A 21,790-nucleotide genomic window follows, 5' to 3' on the forward strand; every position below is an offset into this window, starting at 1 on the left:
TCCTTTTGTGGGGCTCAGCTGGGCGCCTCCGGGGCCTTGTGGGGGTGGGGATGCAGCTAAAGGGGAGCGCGGAAAGGGTTAGGGAGAGTAGGCCAGTCATGCAAATGACAGGCAAATAACCCGGCGAGGCGCACAGGCGCGCGAGTCTTTCGTGGCCGGAGGCGGAGTCGTAGGCGTGGCGAGGAGAGAGTTAAGCCCAACGGGTCTCCCGCCCTCGGAGGAGGGGCGGAGCTGCAACGGAAATAACCGAGCGCGGGGCCGCCGGTGGCCGGAGGGAGCCGAGCCGCGTCCGGAAGTGGCCGATCTGCGGGGTCTCGCTCTCCGACCCGAGCCGAGCGCCGGGCCTTGTTCTCCCGGTCCGCCGAAGGTGTTCCGGAAGGAGGCGAGCCCCAAGGCCGGCAGGGCCCGGCTTCCCCGCTGCCGGCAGAGCCCAACGTCTGGTGGGGCTCCGCGAGGGCCCGGGACTCGGAAGCTGGCTCCGGGCCGGCGGTAGCCGAGCTCGTCCGGAAGGAGCCGAGCGGACCGGTGCGGGCCTCGGCGTCCCAGGCGTGAGGCGGTAGCGGCGCAGCGGCGACGACAGCGCGGGCCGGGATGAACTGTGACGGCTGAGGCGGCGGAGGTGCCGGCTGCGCGGGCCCGACCGAGACTTGAGCGAAGCGCCAGCCCCGTCCGGGCTTCGCCTCGAACCGAGCCCTCCCCGACTCCCCGAGTCTCCCGGACCCCTTTGTGCGGCCGGAGGCGGCGGCGGCGGGAACGACCATGGCGGCCAACATGTACCGGGTGGGGGGTGAGTACCGGGCGTAGGGGCTGCAGGGCCCCGGGAGGGAGAAGTTGGGGGCCGGGACCGGAGACGCTCGGCCCCCGGCGGCGTGGGTCCCGAGCGCGGACCGGAACCGGAACCCGGGGCACGGGGAGCCGGGGTGCAGGGACGGCGACGCGTCCCGACGCCTCGGCTCCCCGAGAGGCCGGAGACAGCCCCGACGGCACTCTCGGGGCTGCGTCGGAGGTCCCCGCGTCGGGGAGCGGGTCTCGGGAAAGTGGTTCCGAAGGGACTGACAAGCAGGCATGGGGCGCGAAGGGCCCGGGGCGACCGCTTTAACCCCTCGCGGGGGAGCCGCCGGGACGTTTCCTCTCCCCGGACGTTGTTGTACGCCGCGGTTCGCAGAGGCGGGGGCCCTGCGCTTGGGTGAACAATTGCTTGCTTCGCTGACACTGGGGTGGAACTCCATCGCTCAGTTGGGACTGCAGGTGAACCCGCTGCTGCTCGTTTCTTCCTTAAGGCTCACTTTTGAGTGAAATACCTAATTTTCGAACTAGGTGGTCGGGAGTGGGGGTGCATCCCTTATTTCCTGTTAGTCTCTCTACTTCCACTTCTCAGCGTCCCGTCTACCGGGATCCTTAATCTCCTTTTGGCCCAGCCAGGCCTTCTTGCTCTCCTCCTGCCCGGGTACTCCTCTGATCTTCCTGGTTCTTCCCCACCCTCTCCTGCAGATTACGTCTATTTTGAGAACTCCTCCAGCAATCCTTACCTGGTTAGACGGATTGAGGAGCTTAACAAGGTGAGTGGAGCAGAGTTCCCCACCCCCCTTGCCGGAAGTGGTCTCTTTCTCCTGAGGTCTCTAGCTTAAGGTGGGAGAGCCAGAGGACTCTAACCTAAGTACCCATTCGTATTCATTCATTCATTCTGTCGTTGCTTTCAGGAAAGGCTATTGAGAGCTTAGGGGAGCTTGACTCTACTATCTCTTGGGGGCCAAGGGAAGGGATTTAGAAGTGTGTCCTTAAATGTGTCTCATACTCATAATTTCTTGGGGTTTTCTACACCCCTGAGAAACTTACTGACTGTTGTTAGTCTCTGTGCATTTCTACTTTTCAGTGACCAATTTTCACTGCCCTTTCCTCCCCGCTCTTAGACTGCAAATGGAAATGTGGAGGCAAAGGTGGTGTGCCTTTTCCGGCGAAGGGACATTTCTAGTAGCCTCAACAGCTTGGCTGACAGTAATGCCAGTGAGTGACTCTGTGCCTTCACCCCCCCCCCTTCCCCGGCCCCCTTCCCCCTTTCCCCTTGGTCTAAGGCCTGGGCATGTCCCTGCAGGTGTTTCCCCTGGTAGCATGCCCAAGGCACAGGTGGGAGTCTGGGGGTGGGAAGTGCCTGGTCTGTGGAGGGAAGCCTGTTTTTACACGCTGGGGTTGGAGGCAGGGTGGCGAGACCGTGGTGAGGAGAGCCAGGGCATGGCTAGTGTGCGAGTGGGCACGTGTGAGCGATGTGTGTCGGAGAGATGGTGGCATTTAAATGGGGGACGAGGGGCTTCAGAGAAGCAGGGCCCTTGGGGGGGGCAGCTTTGGGTAAGCTGGGCCGATGGCTGGTGACTGAGGCAAGGTGCAGAGGAAGAGACTGTGCTTGGAAGCCTGCGTAGCAGGGAGGCAGGCTTGGTTTGTGGTCACGAGGTGGGGACACTTTGGAAGGACAGCATAGGAAGCGAGGAAAGCTTTCTTGCACTTTTTTCTTTCATCTCTTGTTTCCCCCTCCACTCCGTTTTACCTCTTTTCCTTTTGCCCTATATTCGTTCCCTTTATGCTTTCATCTTTTTTAAAAAAGATGTTATTTATTTATTTTTAGAGAGGGAAGGGAGGGAGATAGAGAGAGAAACATCAATGTGTAGTTGCTGGGGGTCATGGCCTGCAACCCAGGCATGCACCCTGACTGGGAATCGAACCTGTGACACTTGCTTTCATCTTTCAAAAAATATATCTCCTGTTTGATTCCCAGTCAGGGCACATGCCTGGGTTGCAGGCCAGGTTCCCAGTAGGGGGTGTGCTAGAGGCAACCACACATTGATGTTTCGCTCGCTCCCTCTCTTTCTCCCTCCCTTCCTCATCTCTCTAAAATAAATAAATAAAAACTTCAATATATACATATATCCCCTTTAATTTTCTTCAGTTTCTTTTTCCTTTCCTGCTTTGGTTTTCTTCCCCCCCGCCCCCCGCCCCCCCTTGTTCCTCCTCCCTAAATCATTCTGCTTGCTTCAAGCTGCTTTGGGCATGAAGGGGTTACCGAGAAGCTGGGCCTAACGAGTTCTCTGGCCCTCTGGGGTTTCCAGCTCCATCTGGCAGGGGCTGACCTTGGCCTTGTCCAATCAGAAGGGGGGTGGGGGGTGTGGTCCCCCTTCCCTTTGCACTGGGTTTCCGGAGCACACAGGCGGGGGTGGGGCCTGTTGCACTCCCCCTTCTCCCGGTGGTTGGGAACAATGCACCAATGAGCCTGGGCCTGTGGCTCTTCTGCCCCCTCCCACTTTGGTTGGCGCCCAGCCAGGTTAACCCTTTCCACCAAGGTTTCAGGGCAAGTTACAGCTCCTTGGGGAGGAGGTGTTGGCAGGGGTTGAGAGATGCTGGCCTGGAAAGCCCCACAAACCCACTTAGCTACCGTAAGCAGAACGTGAGGGATAGTTAGGGTTGCGTGTGATGTTGAAGAGCAGAGTCTCCTGAACTCTGAAAAGAGGAAGTGTGGAACGTAACCTTGTGCGATGCTTTTTCATCCTGCTCAGTTTCTGGGCCTGAGGCTGGTTCAGCGAGAAAGAGACAAGTGTGATATGATATTCTTGCTGGGCCTGAGGTGCGCAGATCTGGGCTTTATGAACGGCGTCTGAGCATTGGCCACCTGGGTGTGGGATGTGTTTCTGCGGCATCCTTTTGTACTCTCAGCAGCGTTTTCCTAAGAGCATTAGTGAGGGAGGGTTAGGAACATCTCTGATGGGGGAGAGGGCTAAGCAGGAGAGCTGGCAGGGTGAGGGTATGGAAGGCAAGTGCCTGGGGAGCGTGAGAAAAACAGCTGAGACGGGGAATGTTTTCCCTGGGCCAGACTGTCCAAGTGGCTTCTTTCTGGGTTGCTTTCTGACTTGGTTTCTTCCTCCTTAATCTCCCAGGGGAGTTTGAGGAGGAATCAAAGCAGCCCGGGGTGTCGGAGCAGCAGCGACATCAACTGAAGCACCGAGAGCTTTTCCTTTCTCGGCAGTTCGAGTCATTACCAGCCACCCACATACGGTATGGGACAGGCAGGACCACTGGGGGGCACTTGCTTAAAAGATGGAGAGGAGGGAGGGGTGGTGTATGTGGGGGCGGGGAGGGTGCTGCTGTGGAGAAGGAATGAGGAGCTCACCCAGAGTCTTCTGACCTCTCTCCTATAGAGGAAAATGCAGTGTGACCCTCTTGAATGAGACAGATATCTTGAGCCAGTACCTGGAAAAGGAGGTGAGAAGGAGGTGTTGGGAGAAGAGGGAGGGGAGTGGGTATTGCCCCAAGAGGCGAGAGGAACAGGCAGGCCAGGTACCGTTGGCAGACCGCCTCTCTGGGGGGCTCTAGGGCACGGCCCCTGCCCGTGAGGACTTCGGCCCTGCTCATCTTCTCTCTTCCCGCCCGCAGGACTGCTTTTTTTACTCGCTGGTCTTTGACCCTGTGCAGAAGACACTTCTGGCTGATCAGGGTGAGATCCGAGTTGGGTGCAAATACCAAGCTGAAATCCCAGATCGCCTGGCAGAGGGTAAGCAGCGGGACAGACTGTACAGCTACCGGGTTATCTAACATCAGAGTCCCTGTGAATCGCGTGCCTTGGGGTTGTACCGTGCACGGTCTGCATGGCTCTGCGCTGTGACCCTGACAGAATGTGACCTCAGGAACCTGGGCGGTGGTGGTGGTGGCGGGGGCAGGCAGTGGGCACAGTTGGGAAGAGAAGTCTGAGACTGGAGGTGGCTGGCAGAATCCAGTCAGGAGACAAGGAGGAGCGAGGAGCTGTTGTGAGCATCAGCATACCGACTGTTCTCCCTCCCCTGTCCCTGATGATGCCCTTGCGCATTCCCCAGGAGAATCTGATAACCGGAACCAACAGAAGATGGAGATGAAGGTCTGGGACCCAGACAACCCGCTCACGGACCGGCAGATTGATCAGTTCCTCGTGGTGGCCCGGTGAGGGGTGGGTGGATGGGGAAGATGGGCTGAGGGAGGTGTGGACCCAGTTCTGAGTCCCATTCTAAGAGATGGACGTCGTTATGTTTTTGGCATGGGTGTCGTCCTTTTTTCTCATCTGGCTTAGTTCCTCGGCCCACTTGTGCTTTCTTCTTTCCCTCCTGACTTCTCAACTTTTCTCTTAGGGCGGTGGGGACCTTCGCGAGAGCCCTAGACTGCAGCAGCTCCATTCGGCAGCCAAGCCTGCACATGAGTGCAGCCGCTGCCTCTCGAGATATCACCCTGGTGAGCAGGAGTTGGTGGGTGGTCGGGCGGGCTGGGCCTTGTGGGGAGCTGCAGAGCCCAGCGACAGGAGAGGGGGTGCCTCCGAGCTAGTGGGTTCATTTCAAGAGCAGCAGGAGAGCATGCTGAGGGGTCCAGGTCATGAGCTTCGTTTCCTGCCTTCCTTGTAGTTTCATGCAATGGATACGTTGCAAAGGAACGGCTATGACCTGGCGAAGGCCATGTCGACCCTGGTGCCCCAGGGGGGGCCAGTGCTCTGCCGCGATGAGATGGAGGAATGGTCCGCCTCAGAGGCCATGCTATTCGAGGAGGCCCTGGAGAAGTACGGGAAGGATTTCAACGATATCCGCCAGGATTTTGTAAGTGGATGGGCCTTGGAGGGGTGGGGGAAGAGATGGCAGGTAAGGGGCCAGGACCTGCGGCCAGATGCGAGCTCACCCTTGTTCCCTCTGCCCTCCTTAGCTACCCTGGAAGTCACTCGCCAGCATAGTCCAGTTTTATTACATGTGGAAAACCACAGACCGCTATATTCAGCAGGTACGGTCTGGGCTGGGGAGGCTGGGCCAGAGGCCTCCTGCGGAGATGCTCTGATCCCTCTCTTTGTCTCCTTCCTGCAGAAGAGATTGAAGGCTGCTGAAGCGGACAGCAAACTGAAGCAGGTCTACATCCCCACCTAGTGAGTGTGATGGGACGGGGAGCCTTATCGTGCTGCCCTTTTCTTTCCCCAGCCTGTGCTTTCTTCAGTGATGAAGGCTGGGCGGGAGGCAGGGCCAGATTATTATAGAGACGAGGTGGATATAGATTCTTTTCCTTGAATCCTTTTCTTTTCTCCTCCTTCCCGCCCCTGTCAGCACGAAGCCAAACCCTAACCAGATCATCTCCGTGGGCTCAAAACCTGGCATGAATGGGGCCGGGTTCCAGAAGGGCCTGACCTGCGAGAGCTGCCACAGTGAGTCCCGGGGAAGGATGGGGTGCTGAGGGGGCGAGAGGTCCGCTCCGACCCAGGAATCTGAGGGGCTCGCGTGTCACGCGTCCCCCCTGACCTCCACCTCCCGTCTGTGCTCCCACAGCCACACAGTCAGCTCAGTGGTATGCTTGGGGCCCGCCCAACATGCAGTGCCGCCTCTGTGCTTCCTGTTGGATCTACTGGAAGAAGTATGGGGGACTGAAGACCCCGACCCAGCTTGAGGGGGCTGCTCGGGGCACCACAGTAAGGACCAGTGGGGGACAGGGAGAGGGGGAGAGCAGTAGGCACACTGACGTGAACTGATGTGAAGGCCAGAGCACCCAGGTCCGTGTACAGTAATGGTGTGCCGTGCGTGGGAGGGCTGGGGTGTGGGGGGTGGTTCAGGAGCTAGGTAGGTCTGGAGAGCAGTAGATATTAGTCGGGAATAAATTGCCCTCTTCAGAGAACCGAAGGAAAATGGGAGTCTCAGTGTCTGTGTTTTCCCTTTTTTCTGTGTCCTCCCAGGAGCCACACTCGAGGGGTCATTTGTCCAGACCTGAAGCCCAAAGTCTCTCTCCCTATACGACCAGCGCCAACCGGGCCAAGCTGCTGGCTAAGAACAGGCAAACATTCCTGCTCCAGACCACGAAGCTGACCCGTCTTGCCAGGCGCATGTGCAGGGACCTGTTACAGCCGAGGAGGGCTGCCCGACGACCCTATGCCCCTATCAATGCCAACGCCATCAAGGCGGAGTGTAAGGACAGGAGTGCCGGGGCTGGTGGCGGGTTTGCGGTTGCCCTGGCCAGAGATGAGTGTTTCTCTGGGTGTCTGGTGGCAGCGGGGGGAGTTGGCCACAGGGGTTTGTGAAGAAACTAGACGTGGCTGCGGGTCCTGGGAGAGGCCTGCACAGGTGAGCCCTTTCCCAAGCTTTCGCCTTTGTTCTCCAGGCTCCATCAGACTTCCTAAGGCCGCCAAGACCCCGCTGAAGATTCACCCTCTGGTGCGGCTGCCCCTGGCAACTATCGTCAAAGATCTGGGTATGGGAAGGGGAAGCAGCTGCGATACAGGGTGGCTGTGGGATGGGGAACCGGTTCGGGTGGTGGCAGGCTTTCCGCCCTTTTACTGTCAAAACCTTTTCTCCCCTTGCTTTCTTCTTTCCACTTCAGCCCTTAGAGATTCAGTCTGGCACACTGTCCCCTTGTAGGTGAACAGTGTCTTCTCATGAGCTATCCGGCATGGCCATACTGATTTGACAAGATCACACTCCTGTGTTATTTTTGAAATACTGGTTAAGTTTTGGGGGAGTCTGAGGCTATATGGGTTTTTTTGCAGTGTGTATGGGGGTCGGTGCCCCTAACCCCCGCATTGTTCAAGGGTCAACTGTACTGGTAATGGCTTGTCAGACCTCTCCCCATCACTGCTCTTAGGGATGCCGTGGGAAACTGCGTAGAGAAAAGAACGTACAAAAGTTCTTTACGTTTTCTTTTCTTTTTTTACCTGGCAGTGGCCCAGGCACCTCTGAAACCAAAAACACCTCGGGGTACCAAGACACCAATCAACAGAAACCAGCTGACCCAGAACCGGGGGCTGGGGAGCATTATGGTGAAACGGGCCTATGAGACTGTGAGTTGACAGACTGGAGTGGGCCCCGCTGAGCTGGGTGGGCTTTGCTGGCTGATGAGAGTCTGAGAGAGTCCCCTCTCGTTGTGTTGCCCCGCCCTTTTCCAGATGGCAGGGGCAGGGGTCCCCTTCTCTGCCAACGGAAGGCCTTTGGCCTCAGGGATTCGCTCAAGCTCACAGCCAGCAGCCAAGCGTCAGAAACTAAACCCAGCTGATGCCCCCAATCCTGTGGTGTTCGTGGCCACAAAAGATACCAGGTAGGGAGCCCACCCTGGGAGGTGCTGAAAGGTTGGCAGTCTGGGTTGGCAGGCAAGGGAAATAGTGTCTGAGCGAGACCAGCTCCAGGAAGACTGGGTGCAGAGTGGGGGTGCCAGAAAACAGCACGTCAGGCAGATTGCAGTGTGGTCTGTGGGGTTTCAACTCGAGGGTCTCAGCCTCCTTGATCCTCCTCTTCTCTTCCTGGCAGGGCCCTGCGGAAGGCTCTGACCCACCTGGAAATGCGGCGAGCTGCCCGCAGGCCCAACTTGCCCCTGAAAGTGAAGCCACCTCTGATTGCAGTGAGGCCCCCAGTCTCGCTGCCTGCACCCTCGCACCCTGCCAGCACCAACGAGCCCATTGTCCTGGAGGACTGAGCATCTGTGGGCAAGGGAGGTGGGCTGAAAGCTGGAGGGTGGGTGCCCAGGTCACCCAAGTTCCCTGCCCTCTGGTGTCCAAGGGAGTGAGGAGCGAGGGAGGCAGGGCGCAAGTGTGTCCTCGGAGGGGTTGCCCTCTGGTGTTACTGCTTCAAGGCTTGTCCCTTCCCTGTCCTCTCCACGCCTGGTGACGGAAGGCTGCCTGCAGGGACCTGGCCCATTGTGGAGACCTAGCCTGTTTTGGGGGGTAGGACCCACAGTTGTCGTGGACAGTTTTAGGGGGAGGGTTTTTTAATTTTTTAAAAATTTTGCCTCCCTTTGTGAAAGGGGATGGGGGAGGGGAAGATACCAGGTGGCAGCACCTGGTTGGGGGCGGGGGGCGTGCACTGCCATGACTGCCATGTCTGTCTGGTTTTTGTTTTTTGTTTTTCCTAATTGGGGGTTTCTCTTCCTGTCCGGTGTCCGGACTTTCCTAAATAGTTCGAGGCCCCTCAGCTGGCATCCACGTCAGCCCACGCTCACTCTTCCCTTCCCTTCCCCGGTCCCCTTCGCCTTTTGTACGCCAATTCTCAGAAATAAAGATCTTTTGTCCATTTTTTAAACCTTGGATTCTGTAATTGGTTCTTATAGTAACAAATAAAAAGCTGTTTTCTTCAGCTTCTCCTGGCTCAGCTGTTCTCTGCCATGGGCGTGTGGGGTGGGGGGAGTATCTTCAATGAGGAAAATAAAAGGAAAAAAGAACAATAATAAAAAAAAAAAGCTCAGCTGGGACTTGCCCTGGGAACAGCTTTAGGAGATACGCAGTCTGGACAGGTGGCCTGCTCCAGCCAGCTTTCTCGTGGTACCCAGACTGCTCCCCAGCTCTTTGTGTTGCTGGAGCTCCATCCTGACAGATTTATTCAAAGCAGCTGAGTTGGGTGGGTTTTCTGGATGGAACTCCTCCATAGGAGAAGCTTGTGTTCTTTCCTAACTCAACACCCCTCTCCCTTTTACTTACGGAATTCTGGGAGTTGCTAGAGGCCAGGGCAAGACATAGCCCACCTTGGAGAGGGTCTTACCACCTACCTCTGGTATATCTGCACAGAATGCCGCTTTCTGGGTCCCCGAGGCTAGCCTCAGCGACTGTGTTAATATCAGGGTCCACTCTAGTGCTGTTTCTGCCTTTTTAGGTTTGAGAGGCAGACACCTGAGGTAGGCCCAATGGAAGCATGTGTCAGCTGATGGCTGGTGCCAATTCAATGCCAATAGGAGCTCCCAATTTAACTGGCCCAGCCCCTCTGTAGCTACACACCTCTGTGCTGCTGCTGCTGTCTTCCAAGACATCAACAGCCAAGCTCTGCCAGGAAAACCCACCTTTCAGAGTGCAGTCTCAGGGCCACAGAGGAGCTGACTTACATGGATGGAAGTCCTTGCTCCCGGTTCCTGATTGGTCTGTCCTCATGCAAATGAGGACTCCAAATCTTCACAGTTTGATTGGTCCAAAAGGTATTGTCCTGATTGGGCAGGCACTCTTTATAAGGGCTGCCTCAGATGGCAGAAACACAGTGCAGGCAGGTCTGTGCAGGGTTCTTGTAAAGCGCAGTTTACATGAGAAATCCCCATGTAGAAATGGCTGTTAGGCTCCTTTTGAAAATCTGAGCCCACTTAGCCACGAGGAGCCCTTTTTAGTAGGCATCTTCTTTCTCAGGGTCTACACATCTCAGGAGATCAAGAAGTCTGTTAGGTGCTCCCTGGGCTTTCTTTTAAAGATAGGGAACAGCCTGAGCAGTTGTGACTTGCTCAAGGTTACAGACCTTGAGAAGTCTGCCTCAGGTCCAGTGCTCTTTCCACCGTCCACAGCTGTGAGCGGATACCTGCAGCAAGAGCTGCATAGCTCATATGACAATCCTCTATCTCATGGTCCCTGCCCCTAGGGCCTCCCCAGGTCCCGTACTCTCTTTGTCCTGAGCTTACATTTGTAGTGTCAGGATAAACCACTATACTAGTCTAGAGGAAAGCAACGTTTTCCCCTCCAGTGTCTTTTACTCAGTTGCTACCATACTAGGGTCTGTTGCATGCCTTGAAGTCGGCTGGTGGCTCTGGCTCTTCGTGAGTGCAGCCCACTATCGGGGAAAGAAAGCCGGAATCATCTGACTGCAGCGTTCTGGCTGTGGCCCCTTAAAGTCCAGAAGGTGACGGGTTGGGCAGAGCTCTCCAGCCAGGGCTAGGGGTACATGGAGGGCAGAGAGAGAGAGAGTAACAACAGCACTGCGGTTGGGAGTCCAGGGACAGCCCTGGGCTTCGTGGAGGCTGCCCAACCTCTGGCTTATTTCCCTAGATAAATATGGGGTTGAGGATACAGCCACGCGGGTCTCTCTCTACTGCCCTTTAAAGCACTGCATAACCCTCCCAGGACCACCAGCAAGGAAACAGCTGGCTGTCAACCCCGCGCCAGTCAGTGTCTGTTGTTATGAATATTCACGATTCTTTGGGCCAATCAGCACCTGAACAGCTCAGAGCACACCAATCGGCTTACCGCATGCAGATAAGACTCGTGGATGGGCGGCTCTTCCTAAACCCTACAAACTTAAAGCCTTAATACCCGCTGGAAACGGAACCCTGAGTCGAAGGAACCTGGTTTCCGGAGGAGTGTGCCAGCAGATTAGCCGCCTTACGTCACTTCCTATCGTACTGGCGGAAGTTGCTTCCGAGTACATCAGGATTTGGAAGGCTGAGTTCCGCTGGTGGCAGGAGTGGTTGCATTTGTTCGGTACCGGGGAGTCGCGATGGCGGCGGTGGATTCGGATGTCGAATCGCTGCCGCGTGGGGCTTTCCGCTGCTGCCTCTGCCACGTCACTACTGCCAACCGTAAGCGGTGGCTAGTGAGGAGGGTGGTTGTGGGCTTTCGGCTTTGGATCCTAGAGAAAGTTAGGGTTACAGGTCATAGTTCTTGTGAAGTGGATAAAGGTGGGAGTCACCTCCGTTTTCACTCCGCCCGTCCCAAGGTATTAGAGAGTGGGGAAAGTCGCACCACCTTACATCCTCCTTTCCAGTATCCGAAATCTCCAGGACGAAAGTTTCGTCTCTTTATTCTCCCTTTAACCACCGTCTATTGGACACCCCCGTCGTGCCTGGTACTTTGCTGGCCTCTGCCGTGAGAGGGGATTCGGAAAATGAAGGAGCTCACGATCTAAAGATGGAGGCAATTTTAGTGCTCTAAAGACATTTTGGGGAGCTGTGGGGTCAAAGAGAAGGTAGTAATTAAGTGAGGGAAGCCCTGCAGAGGCAAAGATGGGTGAAGTACCATGGCGTACATAACCGGAAGGTGGGTTTGGAAAAGTTGCCAAGGTGCTTGTATGACAGCACACGGGGTTCAATGAAACCTCCGTTTTCACTCTTGAAGTCTGAAATCACGGTATTACTTAAACAGGGTTTTCCTTTTTTTTTTTCCCCAAAGGACGAAATTGGTTTATTTAGTCAGTAAGCATTTATTCATAGTCCTTTTTTCCCCTTTATGAATGGCTCTACTGCTGTGTCCAGCAGGGCCAGCCAAAAATCCAGGAGCGTCTTCCCTGGCCCGACGTAGGTGCTGATGACGTGAAGCAGCCGACTAAAAATGTAATAAAAATAATGGCAACTAAACTTTGTCCTCATTCGCCATGTACCCGACTCTCTCTGCCGAGTGCTATATATGAACTATATCTATTTGTTATGTACTATTATCTCAACTTTATATCTGAGGAAACTGATGCAAGAGAGGTTAAGTAAGTTGCCCATGATCTCAGCTTGATAGGGCTGGGATTTGAACTTGGACAGTGTGGTTTCATATCTTGCTTTTGTAATCTTAATTTTATTTATTTATTTATTTAAAGATTTTATTTATTTTTTAGAGAGGGAAGGGAGGGACAGAGAGAGAAACATCAATGTGTGGTTGCTGGGGGCCGTCGCCTGCAACCCAGGCATGTACCCTGACTGGGAATTGAACCTGTGACACTTTGGTTCACAGCCTGCACTCAATCCACTGAGCTACGCCAGCCAGGGCTCTGTAATCTTATTTTTTTAAAAAATATTTATTGGTTTTAGAGGAAGTGAGGGAGAAATAAACATAATTTGTTGTTCCACTTATTTATGTATTCATTGGTTGTCTTTTTAATTTTTTAAATATTTTATTTATTTTTAGAGAGAGGGGAAGGGAGAGAGAAAGAGGGGAGAAACTTTGATGTGTGAGAGAAACTCTGATTGACTGCCTCTTGCACGCCCCCAACTGGGGACCTGGCTGGCAACCCAGGCATGTGCCCTGACCAGGAATCTAACTGGTAACCTTTCAGTTTGCAGGCCGGTGCTCAACCCATTGAGCCACATCAGTCAGGGCTGATTCTTTTTTTAAAAAATATTTTATTTAGAGAGAGGGAAAGGGAAAGAGAGCGAGAGAAACATCCATGTGCGAGAGGAACATCAGTTGATTACGCACCCTGACTGGGGACTGGACCCATGCCCTAGGCGTGCACACTGATGGGGAAATCAAACGGGAGACCTTTCACTTTGCAGGATGACACCCAACCAACTGAGCCACACCGGTCAGGGCCATTGCTTGATTCTTTGTGTGCCCTGACCTGGGATCAAACCCTCAGCCTTTGCATATTGGGATGATGCTCCGCTTGTAATCTTTATACCACACTCAGAGATGCCCCGTAGGGCCTGATGTAGTTAGTTCTTCTATATGTGATTTGGAAAAGTTACCTGTTCATTTTGGTTCAGTTTGTAGGTGTTGCTCTTCCTAGCACTCCTAGGTGGTTTAAGAAATACTTGTAGTCGGTTTTCCTAGGAACCAGTTGGAATGCACTACATGTAAAGACAGATGGATGAGAGAGGAAGGCGCAAGGAGCCCGGACTTCGTTTATTCAAAGTTCACACTTTCTACGGCTTCCAAGTAGGATTTAGGATGCAGAGAACAAAGTCAGGGACAAGTGCGCAGAAGAGTGATTTGGATATTTCTGTTTCATGTTTGCCTCTGCAGGTCCCAGCCTAGATGCCCACCTGGGAGGCCGGAAGCACCGGCATCTGGTGGAACTACGAGCTGCCCGAAAGGCCCAGGGACTTCGAAGTGTGTTTGTCAGTGGCTTTCCCCGGAATGTGGATTCTACGCAGCTCTCTGAGTACTTCCAGGCATTTGGACCTGTGGCCAGTGTCGTCATGGATAAGGACAAGGTAGAGTGAACGGCTCTGAGGGGAAATAGTGAGTCACATGCGGGACATACCAAAATAAATGAGAGAGAGAAACCAGCAGCGTGTTGTGGCTGGTTCCTGTTGTGGCCGGTGCATGGTGGACACCAGAGCACTTGAGCTGGCCGGCTACCACCCGACTTCAATTTTCTCTGTTCGCCAGAGCTAGTCCCTGGGGCATGTGTAGTTCACTTACTTATTCAGTCAATCTTTTATTTGCTATTTATTTATTTATTAAAACTTAACATTTAAAAAATTTTTTTTTGATTCTAGAGAAAGAGAGAGGAAGGGAGAGAGAGAAACATCATTTTGTTCCACTTAATGTATGCATTCATTAGCTGTTCCTTATAGGTGCCCTGACCCAGGGATCTAACCTGCTACCTTGGCGTATTGGGATGACGCTCTAACCAGCTGAGCTAGCCAGCCAGGGCCTGCCAAGTGTGAATTAACTGCTGACTGTCCTAGGCACAGTGCTGAGAGCTGCATTCTGAGTAGCGAACAGGGTAGATGTGGTCCCTGCTCGCACAAAGCTCACAGCAGTGGAGAAAGTAGACAGTTAAAATGAGTAATGACCATGAAGTGGGTGCTTTAAAACCACGTCATTGGGAGACATATCCTAATTCCACAGGAGACTGGATGATAAACCAGCTAGCAGTTTATCAACGGGCGGGGCGGGCAGAGGGGCATGGGGCTGTCCAGAGTGGTGTGTGGTTTAAAACTGGTGAATTGCTGATTTCTGGAATTGTTCATTGTTTGGTTGTTTCGGACCAGGGCTGACCACAGGTAACCAACCGGAAGGGCAGAAAGTGAAATCTCGGATGGGGGGAACTGTGTACTTCCAGGGCCCTGGAGTCATGTCCACTGTCTAATTCCGGAACGTTCTGTCACCCGCTAAAGAAAAGCACACCCTTTGTCAGTCATTCCCCGCCCGTGACTCGGGCCTGTGTGCTGGTGAGGCTGTACCTGCCCACCCCCCCCACAATGGTTAATTTTTGAATGTGGGAGAGGTAGGGGTCCAACACTGTTCTTTTGTGTGCGGCTCTCCGCGTGTCGCAGCTCCTTGGATTGAGAAGACTGTGCTGTCGTCAGTGAATGGTCTTGGCCATTCATTTCCAACTTTTGTTGAAATTCAGTTGCCCGTAGATTTATTTCTGGAGACTCAATTACATTTCCTTCATCTGCAGTTCTGTCCATTTTATTTTTTTTTAATTGATTTGAGAGAGAGAGAAAGAGGGAAACATCGATTTGTTTTTCCACTTCTTTATGCATTCAGTGGTTGATTCCTGCATGTGCCCTGACCAGGGGCCAAACCCACAACCTTGGCATATCGGGATGACATTCTAACCAACTGAGCTACCCAGCCAGGGTTGCATGTTAATGCCAGTACCACACTATCTTGATTACTGTAGAAGGTTTCTTTCTTTTTTTTAAAAAAGATTTTATTTTATTTATTTTTAAATAGAGGGGAAAGGAGGGAGAAAGAGAGGGAGAGAAACATCAGTATGTGGTTGTCTCTCGTGCACCCCACACTGGGGAACCTGGCTGCAACCCAGGCATGTGCCCTGGCTGGGAGTCGAACCTATGACCCTTTGGTTCATAGGCTGGCGCTCAGTCCACTGAGCCACACCAGCCCGGGCTGTCAAGGGTTTCTTGGCATAAACAGGCAGTGGGCTGTAGTTTTGCCATTGAAGAGAATGTAAAAGAATGTAGATTTTGTCTACAGCCATACCACCCTGAACACGCTTAATCTCCTCTGATCTTGGGGAGCTAAGCAGGGTCAGGCCTGGTTAGTACTTGGAGGGAACTAACCACCTGGGAATATTTGGTGCTGTAGGCTTTAAAAAAATGTAGTTTTTTCCCCCTAAAGCAGTATTTTTTCCTGCTCCTGCTAACATTTTAGTTTTTTAAAAAATACGGACCAATGAATGTTACTGAGCTCAAATCACAGCAACACAGCTACCGCATCTCTACGGTTCCCAGGTGGTGAGTTAGTTAGTCAAAGGTGGTGTTTATGTGTTTATATCTACACTTAGCATGGTGTCCGTTACATGGATTCTCCATCAATGTGAAAAGAGTCTAGTTAAAGCAGGCAAAGTGAGGGGTGGGCCAGAGTCAAACCAGGGAAGACCTCGTCACCGGGGAGAGGCGGGGACACTGGGATGGGTGAAGCGAGAGTCGCAGAGGCCAGCAGGGGTGCACGTGACCCATGTGGGATCCGAGCGAAGGGGAGCGTTGCTTCTCCAAATGTGCTCCCCGTTGTCCCAGACACAGCGACACATGTTCCCGGCTTATCCGGTGCCCCCCAGCTCAGCCTTCCTGCCCACTGTCGGACCCTGTGTTTGGGTTCCTGGTGCAAAACCGCGTCCCCGCCCCTGCTGTGATTTTCCAGGGAGTGTTTGCCATCGTGGAGATGGGGGATGTGGGCGCCCAGGAAGCTCTTCTGTCACAGCCCCAGCACAGCCTGGGAGGACACCGCCTGCGCGTCCGGCCACGGGAACAGAAAGAATTCCAGAGGCCAGCGTCCAAATCGCCCAAAGGAGCGGCCCCGGACGGTCACCAGCTGGCCACGGCACTGGCTGAGGCCCCTGACGTGGGGGCACAAATGGTAAAGCTGGTGGGGCTGAGGGAGTTGTCCCAGGCCGAGCGCCAGCTTCGGAGCCTCGTGGTGGCCCTGATCCAGGAGGTCTTCACGGAGTTCTTCCCTGGTGAGCCACCGCCGTCACGCCGTCATGGTGCCAGAGCCCGCCCCGCCCGCCCTGTGCTTCCCCGCCCCGGGTCCGCATCCTCCATGCTCCCTCGACTGGCTGGCGGGGTTCACGCGGTTGCTCTTCCGTGCCCTGTACGTCCTTCCACCCCTCAGCGTCCCCCGCAGCGTCTCCTGACCGTTGTTCTCTGCTCGGCACCCAGGCTGTGTGGTCCATCCTTTTGGCTCTTCTGTAAACAGCTTTGACGTCCATGGCTGTGATCTCGACCTCTTCCTGGATCTGGGCGACTTGGAGGAGCCCCAGGTGAGTGCCCAGGGAAGTCGGCGGTGGGAGTGGTCGCGTGACTCTGGCAGGCACGTGGGCTCTCCTGCCTCAGCCCCTCGTCTGTGAAAGGGGATGGCAGGGCCTGCCTGAAGGGGCCGTTGTAGCTCGAGAAACGTGAGTGCGGCTGTGTGCAGACAGGATGCAAACGAACTGGCATTTGTGACAGAGATAACCCAGATTCCGAAATGCCATGGATAATACCTTATTTTGAAAAAAAAATACATGACAGGACATACAATAAAGTAATTTTTGGGTTGTACTTGATTGCTCATCTGTTTTTTCTTTTCCTTTTTAAAAAAGATTTTATTTATTTTTAGAGAGGGGGCGGGAGGGAGAGAGAACATTTTCATCATTCTACACTCACACACACACACACACACACACACACACACACACACCCTGTATTTGCGGAGTCACCTGACAGGAGGTGGCACACATCTTCGCGCCTTCACCCCCTGGTGTTCTGGGGCGCGCCGCCCGCGGCGAGAGGGCTCTGGTGTGTGAGCACAGCGCAGGTGCCCGGCTCGGGAGGCGCTCCCCTGGCGCGGGGGTGTGAGGCCTTGCAAGCCACCAGCGCACACAGCTGTTTCGTGGCTGCCCCGACGGCGGACTGTCGTGCTGTCTTCAGTATTCTCCCCTCCGGGACAGCTGCTCTGCCGTCTTGGCCTTTCTTGACAGTGACATTTCTTTCGAATACAGACCATTTGTTTTATGGGATCAAAAGGTTGTTTTTAATTCTAAAAAAGTATCGTGAGGATTAGATGAGTTAATACGTATAAAGGCCTTGGAATCGGGCCTGGCCCATAATAAGCAGTAAGTCACAGGTATGTCTTGGGGATGGGCGTGTTCCCTGGTTAGGGGACAGCGGGAGAGGAATTCACTCAGCTCATTTCCATCCACAGCCAGTGCCTAAGGCTCCAGAGTCTCCGTCCTTGGACTCGGCCCTTGCATCCCCGGTGGACCCTCAAGCCCTGGCCTGCACCCCAGCCTCCCCTCCAGACTCACAGCCTCCATCTTCTCCCCAAGACTCAGAAGCCCTGGACTTGGAAATCCCCTCCTCCTCTCTGGCGCCCCGGACTCCGGACTCAGCCTTGGCCTCTGAGACCCTCGCTTCTCCCCAGTCCCTGCCTCCAGCCTCACCACTGCAGGAGGACCAGGGAGAGGGGGACCTGGGGAAGGCTCTGGAACTGGCAGAGGCCCTGAAGGGGGAGAAAACGGAGCAGGGAGCCATGCTGGAGCTGGTGGGGTCCATTCTTCGGGGCTGCGTCCCGGGAGTGTACAGAGTCCAAACCGTGCCCTCTGCCCGGCGCCCCGTGGTCAAGTTCTGCCATCGGCCTTCGGGTCTCCATGGTGACGTCTCCCTCAGTAACCGGTACCTTTGTTTAGGGGGGCGGTTGGGGAGGCCCACTGAGCATTCTGGGGTGGCTGGGGCAGGAACCCTGGTGTGGGAGCTCTCGCGCCCACCAAGCCTCGAGGTGGTCCTTGTTTGGTCCCTTCCCTCTTCCAGCCACTCTGCTCCTGTGCGGCTTCCACTTCAGTGTTCATAAAGTGTGTGTTTTTGAAAACTATTTTTAAGGCATTTAGAAAGAGTTCCAAGGCCTGGCCGGCTGGCTCGGTAGGTGGGAGTGTTGTCCCGATGCAGCGAGGCTGGGGGTTCGCTCCCCGGTCAGGGCGCGTCTGAGAAACCGCCAGTGACAGCATCAATAAGTGGAACAGCAAAGCGATGCTTGTCTGTGCCTCTCTCCCTCCCTCTCTCTCCCTTCCTCGCTCTCTCTCCTTATCAATAAATAAATTTAAAAGGAGAAAAAAAGAGTTCCATGGTTGAATAAGTTTGGGAAATGCTAAGATAAATACAAACAGCTTTCCCCCCTCCCCGACTTCCTCTCTCTCTCTCTCCTTTCCTCCCTCCCTCCCTCCCTCCCTCCCTGTCTTTGTTTCTGTGCACACCCAAGGTTCCGAGCAGTCTTATGACGACACGCCCCGTGTCTGAGACAGGCACACACGGCAGATAGGATGCAGTGTCCTTTGTGCACCCTCTCACAAGACCAGTGTGTCAGCAAACCCTTTGGAAATGCCCTCTGGGCCTTAGTCCTCGCTCCCCTTACGCAAGTCTGGAGTAAGAGCTGGGGGTGATGTAGGTCCAGAGGGTTGCTGAGCCCTGACATCCTTGTCTCCTCGCTGTCCCAGGCTGGCCCTGCATAACTCGCGCTTCCTGAGTCTCTGCTCTGAGCTGGACGGGCGAGTGCGGCCCCTCGTGTACACCGTCCGCTGCTGGGCTCAGGGTCGAGGGCTGTCAGGTGAGAGTCAGGTTGGACCTGGGGCCTTGGGGCAGAGGAGAAGGGGGGCAGGGCTGGGAAAGACCACCCCGGAGGGGATCGGAAGCACCTCTAATCTAACAAATTGTTGATTATTTTACCCAGGGAGTGGCCCCCTTCTCAATAACTACGCCCTGACCTTGCTCGTGATCTATTTCCTTCAGACCAGGGACCCCCCTGTGTTGCCCACTGTGTCCCAGCTCACCCAGGAAGCAGGTACAGCAAGCAGCCCGGCCCCCACCTTCTCCACCTCGTCGTGAACTTCATCTCTCCAACTCTTCGTCTCGGGGGGACGCCCCGAGCCACCCTGGGAACGAGATCTCTGCTGCCACCCTCATTTCCACCCCTCCCCCTCCTTTCCCCCCAGGCTTCTAGCTCCCAGCTTCCAGGCTGACCCGAGCCTTTTTTTTTTTTTTTCACTTTTACAGGTGAGGGCGAACAGGTGGAGGTTGACGGCTGGGACTGTAGTTTCCCCAGAGATGCCTCGAGACTGGAGCCCAGCACCAATAAGGAGCCCCTGAGTGAGTGTGGGGATGGATGAAAGGTGTTGATCACAGCAGTTGGGCATACGTGTACGCCCCACGGTTACCATGTGCCGGGCGTGGTTCTCACAGCAGCCTTGGTGGACAGCTAGTGTCGTTACTGCCATTTCACAGATGAAGAAACCATGCCTTGGGGTAATTGATGAAGCCGCTCGCCCCAGGGTAACACTGCTAGCAAGGGAAGGAGCAGCATCTGGGGAAGGAGGTTTCCAGGGGAACAGAGAGCGCATGTGGCCTCCCGTTTATAGGGATATGAGAGGCCTGGCTTCTGGCCTTGTTCTGAGCCACTCGGAAGGGAAAATGAAAGTCCTGCTAAGAGAACGGTCCTGGTTCAGGGCCTGCATCAGTTCTGGCCTCTAAGTAACCCCTTCTCCCTGGTCTTCCTCCTCCTCCAGGTTCCCTGCTAGCCCAGTTCTTCTCCTGCGTCTCTGGCTGGGATCTTCGCGGCTCACTGCTGTCCCTGCGGGAGGGTCAGGCACTGCCCGTGGCAGAGGGCCTGCCCTCTAATCTCTGGGAGGGTCTGCGTCTGGGCCCCATGAATCTCCAGGACCCCTTTGACCTGAGTCACAATGTGGCCGCCAATGTAACCAGCAGGGTAGCCGGGCGGCTACAGAACTGCTGCCGAGCGGCAGCCAATTACTGCCGGAGCCTCCAGTACCAGCAGCGTTCTTCCCGGGGCCGGGACTGGGGGCTGCTCCCCCTTCTGCAGCCCAGCTCCCCTAGCTCTCTGCTGTCTGCAACACCCATCCCTTTACCTCCTGCGCCCTTTTCCCAGCTCACTGCCGCCCTGGCCCAGGTGTTGAGGGAAGCACTGGGTTGCCATATAGAACAGGGGACCAAGAGACTTCGGTCAGAGGGAGGTGGAACTGGGGATTCTCCCCGGGGAGGATCGCGCAAAAGATTGAAACTAGAAGAACAGAAAAAGAGCTCTGAGGAGGGGGAGCCCGAGCAGCAGGGATGTGGAGGGGAGCACGGCAAAGATGGGGTGGAAGAAATGGTTATAGAGGTTGGAGAGACAGTGCAGGACTGGGCCATGCGGAGCCCTGGGCAGTCAGGGGAGCCTCCCCTGACGACTGCAAAGCATCTAGCCACTGGAGAAGAGGAGCAGTCAGGCCACACGGTGCTGGCAGAACAGGGTCCCACAGGACCTCAGGCAGCCCAAGAAGGGTCCCAGGTTGAGACAGCGAAGGGGGAGTCACTCTCATCCGTGAGCTGGCGCTGCGCCTTGGGGCACCGCGTGTGGCAGGGGCGGCGGCGCGCCCGGAGACGCTTGCAGCAGCAAACCAAGGGAGGCGGTGGAAGCGGTGGAGGCGGTGCTGGCACAGGAGTAGAGTGGCTGGCGACCGAGGCTCGAGTAACCCAGGAGCTGAGAGGATTGAGCGGTGCTGAACAGAGGCCAGAGGCTGAGCCGCTCCTGGTCTTTGTGGCGTCTGTCTCCCGGGCTGACCCGGCGCTCACTGTGACCCCACTCCAGGATGCCCAAGGCCTGTTCCCTGATCTCCATCATTTCTTACAGGTTTTCCTCCCTCAAGCACTTCGAAATCTCCTTAAGTGAAGACTGGGACCCTAAAGGGCAATAAAGCTGCTAGTTTAATAAACATTACAGTTTCCTCTAGTTTCTGCCTGGTAACAGCCGTCCTTTCCCCAGTAGTTCCCCTCCCATGACCTTAATGCAGCCTTTATCAGTGGTGCCTTCTCTGGCCACGGAGGAATAGGCTCAGCCTGCTTCTGGCCCCCCGCTTATCACAACAGGGAATGGCTGGGGCAGTTGGTGTCTGGCACCTGGGGCCTTCCAGTGGAGTTCTAGAATGATGGGGTGCTGGGTGGGGGTACTGAACAGTCGCTGTGAGAAAAGACAGGTTTGCCCCCCACTTTTACCTTGCAGATGATCAACGGTGACGTCCTGAAATTTGGGTTCAGGGTTCTTAATTTTCTCACTTAGCAGAATTCATCCTGTTCTAAAATTGGATAAAAGGTTTTCAGACCTGAACATGCGTAAAGGGCGCTTGTCCCATCAGTTTGTTTTAAAAGATGACGGGAGGTGGAGGGGAAAGGGCTGTTCTCCCGAAGCCCCTGCCCCGTCGCAGGCCCTCGGACTAAGTGTCCTTTCTCGCAGGAACAGCCTCCCTGAGCGGCAAGGTGATTTAATGGGACGAAACTTCAGTTTAACAAAGGGTTTCAGACTCGGTCTCCGGTTAGACACGCATCCTCTCTAGAAAAAAAGCCCCAGAGCGGTCCAAAGGAATCTGGCACACCGCCACTTCGA

General features: G+C 55.0%; 2 protein-coding genes and 1 pseudogene across 2 annotated transcripts; all 3 read left to right on the plus strand.

The window, feature by feature from the left end:
• Window positions 1–110: 110 nt before the first annotated feature.
• MTA2 (metastasis associated 1 family member 2) lies at window positions 111–9,092 on the plus strand. The gene is made up of 18 exons (XM_045854720.1): window positions 111–787; window positions 1,492–1,559; window positions 1,911–2,004; window positions 3,921–4,038; window positions 4,182–4,245; window positions 4,417–4,534; window positions 4,854–4,956; window positions 5,142–5,241; window positions 5,409–5,597; window positions 5,701–5,775; window positions 5,856–5,914; window positions 6,090–6,187; window positions 6,309–6,448; window positions 6,710–6,938; window positions 7,132–7,221; window positions 7,689–7,807; window positions 7,913–8,061; window positions 8,271–9,092. The coding sequence occupies exons 1-18, from the start codon at window positions 760–762 to the stop codon at window positions 8,434–8,436; spliced, it is 2,007 nt and encodes a 668-aa protein (XP_045710676.1). The 5' UTR covers window positions 111–759; the 3' UTR covers window positions 8,437–9,092.
• A 2,029-nt stretch (window positions 9,093–11,121) lies between these two features.
• On the plus strand, window positions 11,122–21,122 carry TUT1 (terminal uridylyl transferase 1, U6 snRNA-specific). Its single transcript, XM_045855435.1, has 9 exons — window positions 11,122–11,283; window positions 13,433–13,623; window positions 16,028–16,343; window positions 16,546–16,646; window positions 17,570–18,039; window positions 18,855–18,964; window positions 19,088–19,198; window positions 19,411–19,503; window positions 19,920–21,122. Exons 1-9 carry the CDS (start codon window positions 11,202–11,204, stop codon window positions 21,077–21,079), a joined length of 2,634 nt encoding a protein of 877 aa, XP_045711391.1. The 5' UTR covers window positions 11,122–11,201; the 3' UTR covers window positions 21,080–21,122.
• On the plus strand, window positions 15,354–15,475 carry LOC123829617 (annotated as a pseudogene).
• Window positions 21,123–21,790: the final 668 nt, after the last annotated feature.

The sequence above is a fragment of the Phyllostomus hastatus genome, unplaced genomic scaffold, assembly GCF_019186645.2.
Source record: "Phyllostomus hastatus isolate PE091 unplaced genomic scaffold, TTU_PhHast_1.1 phas_scaffold_11, whole genome shotgun sequence".
NCBI lineage: Eukaryota > Metazoa > Chordata > Mammalia > Chiroptera > Phyllostomidae > Phyllostomus > Phyllostomus hastatus.